Here is a 10,253-nt window from a genome sequence, read left to right as displayed (position 1 = left end):
CATTTTTCTGACTATTTATCTCCATATTTGAAGTAGATACTTAACCTTCTATTAAAACAAACTAATTTGAGGTGCATTAGGTAGATGGGTTCAAAATAATTTACTCATGACCACAAATGTATTAACAAAATAACATTAGGAACCAACAAGCATGTTCTTTATCTGTTAACAATGCAACAACATTATAGAAAAACTAAGGTATATTGCTTACAGCTTACAAAGACTATATCATTCACTACCTATAAGCTTGATTCAGGTGTGTTGGAAAAGGTCCACATCTAAAAGTAGCAGTATAGCTCTTGATTACTGGTTTCGGGCACCTCTGGGCTGCTCATGAATTCTGCTTTACAATATTAGAAAAAGCATTAATGTTGCTTTGTTAATGCCTAAAGTACATGTTTGAGCATAAAGTATGTGTTGATTATCCATTGGTGATGTGTTGTTTTCTCATTATTTCTATGTTGCCAACCAGCAAAGATTGACATGCAAACAGTGTCCAACCTTCTATACAAATCTTCAAATGAATTGAAGGAGTGGATTGGCTACAAAAAAAACATCCAGTCCAATTTTATTTATAAAGCCCTTTAAAAAGCCCTAAAAAGGAGCAAAGTTCGGCACAGTACAAGTAGGAGTAACACTCATATATAATAATTACAATAAATAATTAAAACAAATAAAAACAATTAAAATAAAGAAGCAAAAAAAACCAAGAAATCAACAAATTAAAAGGAAGAGAAAGCCATAGTAAAAAGATGAGTTTTAAGTGAAGATTTTATAGCTGCTAATGAGGAGGCCTGTCTGATGGCAGGTCATTCCATAACTTAGGCCCCAACACAACATAAGCCAGATTTCCTCTGAGCTTAAACCTGGTTCTGTGTACGTTCAGAACCAGCAGATTAGCAGATCTGGAAGAACAGGAAGGTGTGTAAGCGTGTGGCAACCCAGAAAGGTAAGGAGGAGAAAGACTATTTAAAGATTTAAGAACAAATAGAAGAAGTTTAAAACAAATTCTAAAGTGTATTGACAACCAATACAAGGATTTTAAGATAGGTGTCATGTGGTCAAACTTCCTTTTGCCGGTTTAGACGTCGCGCATCAGCATATTGCACCATTTGCAAACGGGCGACAGCAGATTCATGGATCCTGGCATAAAGGGTATTGCAGTAGTCAAACCAAGTAGTGACAAAGGCATGGACTATTATTTCAAAGAGATGTCGTGGAATAATGGGCCTTATCTTAGCCAGCTGCCTCAAATGAAGGAAACTGGACTTCACCACTGCCTTTATCTGGCTATCAAAATTAAGATGACTGTCAATTTTAACTCCTAATAAGAATGGAAACCAGTTGATGCCACTGAATGCTCATTTTAATGAATGACTTCAACAACCACATATTCCCTTAATTCCCTTATTAGTTAATTGCACCTTCACACAAAGCAGCTTGATCACGGGGTGCTAAATTATCAGACCATTTGACCTAGAACATAGGATGGACATCCTTAACTTCCAAGCTCCTAAAGACCTATTTATAAAAGGAAGAAGAACTAATGACGTACCCTGTGTGGGAATGAGGGCAGAGTATTGACAGATTACCGAACAAAACCTTTGGATTACTCATAGACTCATTGCCATCACAAACCTTTGGAAACTAGATCTTAAAATAGCCACTGACCAGAAGTGGATTTAAAACCTTTTCAGTCAAAATTTGATCTCATGTAATTGTCTTTATTTATATTTTTGTTCTCTAATTCCTCTTTGTCCTTCATCTTTGATGTCCATTTTAGTAAAGTCCTTCAAGAGGAAGCTCCTTGCTCAACAGGGACTATACATAAATGCCTTATTATCACCATCTGAATGAAGAAATATAATGTTTTAACACCTGAGGCTACTGTAAAGCAAAAACTGTCCCTTGCATCTTGAAGGTTTAAAATATGAACCCAGTGTTGACAGTAAGAATTCCACTTTGAGGTTTAACCTGTTGGTACACTTCGGGAGGGAAATTGTGTAACTACTGTTTGATCGCTCAGTATTTATACCCCTTTAACCTTTATGGGTTTTGTCACGTTAAGACCATCATCTTCAATGTGGGATTTTATGCCTTAGCCTTTCATACAAGTCTGAGTTGTAAAGTGAAAATAAAATTATAAATATCTTTGAAACATTTACAAATAATAATCTGAAAGAGTGGCATGCATTTGCATTTATCCCCTTTACTCGGATACGCCCATAAAAAATGCTGTGCAACTAGTTGCCTTCAGAAGTCACCTAGTCAGTACATTCCGTCCACCTGGGAGTAATTCAACTTCTATATCAATCCAACGTTTCTGCGAAGACCTCAGGGGTTTGTTAGAGAACATCAGTAACAGACAGCATCATGAAGACCAAGAAGCACAGCAGACATGTCATGGATAACGTTTTTAAACATCTGCCATCCAAAGATAGAAAGAGGATGGCACAACTGCGATCCTTCCAAACCCACAGGAAGTCCTGTTTGCAGATTGCCTCAAGCCATATAGGGGACACAGCAAGCATGTAGAAGAGGGTTCTCTGGTCAGATGGTACCATAACTTTTTGTGCCAACTGCATGTCATCTTGAAAACAACGTTCCCTTTTATGAAACACAGGGTGGCAGCATTATGCTCTGGGGATGCTTTTCTTCAGCAGGGGCAAGAAATCTGGTCAGTGATTGGAGGCTGTAAAATACTTGGATTTAGGATTAAGGTTAATATCCAAGAGAATGGTTTAGAACAAAGCATTTTCATGTGTCAGAATGTCCCAGTCAAAGTCCAGGTATAAATCCAAATGAAAATCTATGACAAGATTATTTGCCTATCAGTAGTTTTAGAGAAAACAACACAGTTAACCCATGGATGAACAGAGGGAAGGAGGGATGGAAAAACAACATATGAAACAGGATTGGAATCATTCCTTCATCAAGAAACATGCCACAGAATAAATCTGTTTTTCACTCTTTTTTTGTCTGATCCAGCTTTGTCATCCATCCATCCATCTTCCAACACTTCTTCCATAATGGGTCCTGGGGGAGCTGGTACCTATCTGCAGCGGTCTACAGGCGAAAGGCAGGATACACCCTGGACAGGATGCGTTCTTTAACCAGCTTTTCTTATTCTTTGTTGTAATATAACAGTAATTTGGTTAAACACTCAGTTGTTTTTTGCCAATCATGAAAATGACTGCACTGCTAGAAAACCCAATATAAAACATAAACAGGTGTTTGTGTTATCCTGTCATTCATTTTTACACTAACCTGCATTTTTAATCTGCATTCATCACCTTGTGCGTGCAAATGTTAAAAATGTCCTCTTTGGAAACTTCAGACTATTCTGCCGACAGTATTTCAGACTCTGTTATACCGTCCTGGGGTGTAGCTGATGCTTCAGTTATATCACTCTGTGCTCAGAAACCGGAGTAGAATGGGGATTTTCCGTTGTAATTATACTTAAATAGTTATCGTGCTTTTACCATCTGATAGTGACTGTGGTGACTGGTGAGTTCCTACGGTTCAGAATGATTCTTTTCCAAGGTTTATTGTGAGCATTTTTGCCTCTACAAAATTGGACTTTAAGAAATGCAGTGCAGGCACTCATATTGAATTTCCAACTCACTGTTAGCCTCCTGAATATGGATTAGAATCCTCCAGTGGCAGACAGGGAGACACTGTCCTTCTGCCATCTTTAGATGTCCTTTGCTCACAATATGCTGAGCCTGTGAAACTGAAAGCTGTGGGTCTCCTGGCTCCTAATGGAAAGGTTTTGTGTGTGGGAGAAACCGCAGCACCACTATCTGGAGATGCCAAATGACATGTCCTAGGAGCTCAGTGCAGATGAAAAGTTTTGCCCGCTGCCCCCGCCATCCCAACTATCTATTTTTCTTTTGTTCTTTTAAGTATCGGGTCACTGACACTCCTGAGACCATGTATCTGGAGCAGTCCAAATCCTTTCTTTTCTTTTCTGCCTACCTTCTGACTAATATGCAGCCCTCTCTGGTGTCAAAAGCTGAATTATTCATGCTTTTGTTTCATCTTGTCTTGATTGTTGTAACAGCTATTTTATGTATTTGAATAAGGAAGATCTTGATCGTCTCCAGTCAGTTCAAAATGCTGCTGCAAGGCTTTTAACCAACATTTGAAATAGACAGCACATTACTCCAGTTTTATTCCACAAACACATTTTAACACCAGATGAGATGAATACTTTAGAGCTGTGACCTCCAGATTGTGGGAGGCGTTGCCTCCATCTTTGAGTTGTCTTGATTCTGTTTATTCTTTTAGAAGCAGTTGAAGACTTTTAACTAGTTTTATGCTGTATGGTGTTACATGTATGCTGCTTTTATCTTTTCTAAGATGTTTTAATCATCTTTGTTTTCATGTTTATGTTTATTTGTTTTTAACCTGTGAAAGGTGCTATATAACTAAAGTTTACTCACTCATTTTGGTTGATTTCAAATCTGCAATATCAGTGACGGTCACATTCTGGGCTTGAGGCAGACCAAAGTGCAGACAAGAGCTGGGCAGCAGCATGTTGAAAGGAAGGCTTTGTTTTTATTCAAAAGGTTCTTCCAAAACGTAACGAAAACGTAGCATAAATCGTATCAGCCCTTGACATGAGTAAAGCTGAAAACTTACATAAACTCTGAGCAAGAGCATAGCACAAACTGAACATCAACGTGGTGAGAACAGAGTAGTGAACGGAAGGAACACAATGCCACAAAACCAACTAATATACTGAGGGATAACAAAAGGGCAGGTTATCAAAGAAACAAGGAACAGGTGAGACATGGAAGCAGGAAGGCAGAGGGAGTAGGTGAAACTAATACATAAATTAAAACATGGCGAAGGGACTGATTGACAATAAAGAGACACAGACCTAAGCAAACCTATAGGCAAAGATAAATAACCAAATAGGGCATAAGAAAACTAGAATAATCATGAACTAAAGTAAACAAAGGAAATAAACTAGTAAACAAGAAGAGTGCAAAGTGAACAATACCAAACCATAAATAAACACAAAAATACTAAATGAGAAATTAATCTAAAGAATACAAGGAAGACAGGGGGACTAGAATAATACGAGGACAAGAGAACTAGAATAACAACAAATGTAATAATAATCACAATCATAAGAAAACCATAACTAGTAATAGAAAAGCAACCTCTAAAGGAAACTAGGAGTGAGGGGAAAGAAAACAACAAAACACTAGGAGGCGGTAAAGGGAGTAAGAGAACTAAACAAACGTGATACAAAAACCAAAATAGAAAAATAAACCATCACAAGAAACCACAAACAAAGTCCAGAATGTCACACCTTGACAGTGACCTCAGCTGCTACTCTGCTGCCTTGCTTCCCTATTTTCTGTCTGAGGAATATTTTATATGGATTGATTAGATGCTCCAAATGCTGGTTTTATTCAGTGTGCCTGTGCTGGGTGATAAATTCAAGCCTCTCCTTCTGCAAACCTGTATATTGGGCCTGGTCAGAGGTCTTTCATACTGTAGAGGCTGAACTGCAAAAATAGAACATGTTTTAAGATGTTTCCTTGTCTTTAAATATTCATATAATGACTTGATGTTGCTGTAGTGACGGCCAATAAGCATAACTGGGTTTTTTCTTTTTTACTGGCTGTATTGTATTTTTGGCAACAAATCTGCATCAAAACAATCATTATGTACCATCTGTTTGCTTCTACAGGAAATCTGTTTGTTTACATAAAAGTTACATATCTTCAGGAGGTAAATCAATCTGGTTAAAACAAAAGTATTTGCAGCCTGTCAGCCTAGAAGCACGGCTCACAATAGATTTTCTAGCTGAATTCATATCTGCAAAACATTAGTTCTTCTCTCAGCTAAAATTAGTTAAAGCTTTTTCATTATACTTGTATTTGATAGCCAAATAAATCTTCAGTTCCTTGCCTATCGTCACACCAAAACAATTAACTCTGTGCCAAGTAGTGACACTTACAGGTCTTTAAGGATAAAAGAAATCAGCCTGAACACCAGCTAAAGGTTTCTATGTGTTTTAAAAGCCTTTTTCGGGGCACAAAAACAGGTGGTACCTGGTAAATGGCACACTTTGCATTACAAATACAGTGCCTTGGAAAAGCATTCACAAACATTTTCACTTGCTGTCACATTGTGACCTGCTTGTCTTCAGATTAAGCCATGCAAGTCTAAGTACACGTGGTGCACATAACAATGAAACTGCGAATGGCCGATTAAATCAGTTATTGTTCCTCAATATTTACTGAAATGTTATGCGACAGACCACCGCAAGTAGAACAAAAAATGAAACGAGTTTCAATTGAAAAAAAACGCCCATCAAAATAATGGAATGCATATGTATTCAGTCTCTATTATTCTGATACATTGAAATAAAACCCTGTCCAATCAATTGTCTACATGCAATACATTATGTGTGGAGGAAAAACAAAGCTGCACCCTTACTTTGATTGGAACACCCCATCCCCCATATCCTTTATGGTTATGCATGTTAGAGGCAGTATGCTGGTGAAGATTTTCAGTCATCCAGGCTGTGGTAAATAGCTAATTAATGGTTAACTAAAAGAACTGAAGTCCACCTTTTTGGAGTTAGAGGGAATATAATGCCTTGGGATTAGGAAGATGGATGGGGCTTAATATGGGAACATCCTGGAAGAAAACCACTAGACTGGTGTGGAGGGTCACCTTTCAGCAGGACGAAAACACCAAAAATACAGCCAAAGCTACAATAGTATGGCTTAGATCAAAGCATACTACCAGGTTACAATCAGTCCAAGACAAAGTGTAGATATGACATGTGCAAACTGGTAGAGACATACTTTAAAAGAGTTCTAGCTGTAATTGCAACAAGACATGGTTCTACAAATATTGACTCAGGGCAGCTGAATACAAATGTACACCAAAGTTTTCAGCTTTATTTGCAAAAATTTTTGAAACGATGTATCCACTACTTTGTGTTGGTCCCTCACATAAAATGCCACTAAAATACATAAACATTTGAAAATGTAATGTGGCAATACTGGAAAAGGTCTTTGGGTATGATTACATGTCCAAGGCAATGTAATTTGTAATTAAAACACTTTATAAAGGTGCACACTGCTAAGAAAAAACGACCTGTCAAGATGCATGAGAATATGACCTTTATGAAACTGTTTCATAAAGATCATAGGACTTTGTCATACCAACTGTTACGCTACAAAACTAAGAGAACAAACATCTGTTTCACGTGTGTTAAGCTCTGAATTCAGTTTTACACAATTCCTTGATGGCTTCACCAGTTGATGTTAGCAATGTTGCCTCACAACAAAAAGGTCCTGGGTTTAAATGTCAGCTGGTAAAGTTTTGTACAGAGTTTTCATATTCTCCCCATGCATGTGTAGGCTTTCTCTAGGTACCTTAGCTTCCACCTATCATCCAAAAACAGGCATATTAGGTTTACTGGCCATGCGAAAGTACCCATCTATGTGCATAGATGCTTTATTGTCTTGTGTCAGTGGCATGCTGCCTCCTACTTCCATTTCCTGTGTAAATGAATAACCAGTTCCTGTTTAAATGACCACCCCAATGCAAAAGGGAACATAGTTTGTAGGTTTTTAAAACACTGCTCTGATATTTTTGAGATTTTAAATGGCAGATCTCCTGTTTGGTTTGGACCCCTCAGACTAGATTTTAGCTTCAGGACCAACCAATCTGAATTAATTTTAAGTAAAGATGCCAAAAACTTTTATACTGCAGGTATGCTATTAACTGCTCATAACCTTTTAACAGAACCTCACTTAAAAAATTCAGAACCATCCCTTTAAGCGGGTACAGAACTGAATGGATGGACATACAGATGATGCACAGCTTCCCCCTGCTGGATGACAGATACATTTACCTCACATATTTACCTGCCTGTCTAGTCACAGTTAAACAGTGTCTGCGTATCTGCCCTGTACTGGTATTTCTCACCAACAGGGTAGATACAGCTGTTATAAATGTGGATACTTTTAAAGCGATGTGATGAAGTGCATGGCTTTATTTTCATTTTTCTTATTCCCAACCATATCATTTTTCAAACATCATGCTGCATTAAAGTGACAGGTGTTTAGGTTTCACTGTTATTAATATGTTTTACAGTAAAGAAACAAATCTTTTCACGCTGGGAAGACCCACTGTGTGCACCTTTAAAAGTTGTTTATTTTATGTGCTTCTATGTACACAAACATTTACAATACACTATATGACGGAAATACAATCCATTATAACACTACTGATGGAAGGAGATGGGTAGAGAAACTAAAAACCATGTTTTGAAGATAAAGCTGTATGATGGGTTGGGGGTTGAATGTGGTACAGTAGCCTTCTGAGAAAAGCTGTGAATGCCTATGCTAATTACAGTAAATATAATAAATCCAGGGTTCTCTGATGAAGACAGATCCCTTTACTCCAGCCGAAATGATCATACTTTATCCAGCAGCATATATGGAAGAAGAAAATGCTTCAGTAAAAATGTCACAAAACTATATTCTTGTGTGTTTGAGTAGTAACTAACAGCATGTAAGAGAAGATTAAAAAAAGGTGTTTTCATACAGTACTGTGATAAAATAAAGGATGAGGAGTACATTTGATTTCAGGCACATTCAATAATAAAAGCAAATTGAACTGCATTCAATCGGCACTTTAGAACTGGATGTCAAATTTTGTTATCATGTAAAAATTTACAGATTAAAGTACAAAGCATGGCTGATAAAGTCTGTTGACATACGTTTGATATATAGACATGCTGAAGGTCATGTTTTGCACAATGAATTCAAGAGTAAAACTCCACATGAAGCATACTGTTTACATACAGTGATGAATAAAACAAACCCTTACTCAGGGTATCATATAACACCAACTTTATACAAATAAATCAGTTGTTTCACTTTAATATCGGCAGTGTAGATTTCAGTATATATACATTATATATATATATATATATATATATATATATATATATAGTCAGTCAGTCAGTCATCGCTTATTCCATAGTGGGTCGCGGGGGATCTGGTGCCTATCTCCAGCAGTCTATGGGCGAGAGGCAGGGTACACCCTGGACAGGTCGCCAGTCCATCGCAGGGCAACACACAAACAACCATGCACACACTCATTCATACACCTAAAGGCAATTTAGAGTAACCAATTAACCTAACAGGCATGTCTTTGGACTGTAGGAGGAAGCTGGAGTACCCGGTGAGAACCCACGCATGCACGAGGAGAACATGCAAACTCCATGCAGAAAGACCCCAGGCCGGGAATCGAACCCAGGACCTTCTTGCTGCAAGGCAACAGTGCTGCTTTGAGTTTTGCTGGTCCAGCCTGATGCATTTTTACTTTGGAATAAGTGATATTTTTTTCATGCCTGTAGATGTTTTTAGAAATTAAAATACAAAGACATAAGATCAAAATGTCTCGGAATAGCTGTATAGTGGATTTCTGCAGGAAGATTATTGTAAAACATTGAAAAAGAGAAAAAAATACTTCTGTTTTAGGCTCACTGGTGTTCAGTGTTCAAAGGGTGCTTCGGAAAAGTAAAAGGCTCCCATGATCTGTTGCCTGTGTATATTCATCTTCACTGTTTACATGCATTATCTTCTTCACAGAGGGACAATCTGAGTTATCTGTATTTCAGTTCCTTGCCACTGGGTGACAGCCTTTTCTAAATCCAGTGATTTATCCTTTAGTATCCCTTTAGATGTCAGATGTGCTGAATCTTTACTGGTGGTCAGCAGGTAGTTTTGTTGTGCTCCTCCTTCACAGGAGTCCTAACAGCTGGACGCAGAAGGGCTTATTCACCCCAGCGAGCAGGTGTTATAAAACTGTAGCCTCTTCTATGGCGTTCACCCATCTGAAACACAAAAAGGAAACATTCAGATTTTTATAGACAGTCTTTCTGTTTAGTTCAGGCTGTAATATTTAGTACATGAGAGTTTTGGGGTTTAGGCAGCGATACTTAACATAAAGTCTCTTATAGATGAGACCAAATAATTTATTGACCACCTTTGAGATTCTGCTGCAGATTCAGTAAAAGGGTTTTGTAGCAATGAAGTTAGGAATGGGGGTGCTAAATTATATACAATCATGGTAAGAAAGTGCACCCCCTGCCTAATAAACATGCATAGACCAACTGGCCCACATCTTCACTCAAAGCTTCCCTCATGCTTTAAACACTCCACCATCATTCTGGTCCCCAAGAAACACGCCATCATCGAGCCCAG

At 37.9% G+C, this 10,253-nt stretch overlaps 1 protein-coding gene across 2 annotated transcripts in view; it reads right to left on the bottom strand.

The window, feature by feature from the left end:
* Positions 1-9,207: 9,207 nt before the first annotated feature.
* The window catches only part of fgd5a (FYVE, RhoGEF and PH domain containing 5a), a 52,573-nt gene continuing 51,527 nt past the window's right edge, over positions 9,208-10,253 (bottom strand). For both annotated transcript variants that reach the window (XM_047347932.1, XM_047347933.1), the window contains exon 21: positions 9,208-9,883. In XM_047347932.1, coding sequence (XP_047203888.1) covers positions 9,847-9,883 — 37 coding nt within the window. In that variant the 3' untranslated portion in view covers positions 9,208-9,846. The remainder of the gene's footprint in view (positions 9,884-10,253) is intronic.

The sequence above is a fragment of the Girardinichthys multiradiatus genome, chromosome 20 (assembly GCF_021462225.1).
Source record: "Girardinichthys multiradiatus isolate DD_20200921_A chromosome 20, DD_fGirMul_XY1, whole genome shotgun sequence".
Lineage (NCBI taxonomy): Eukaryota > Metazoa > Chordata > Actinopteri > Cyprinodontiformes > Goodeidae > Girardinichthys > Girardinichthys multiradiatus.
Note: the sequence above shows the minus strand (reverse complement) of the source record. Positions and strands in the feature narration are given on the sequence as shown.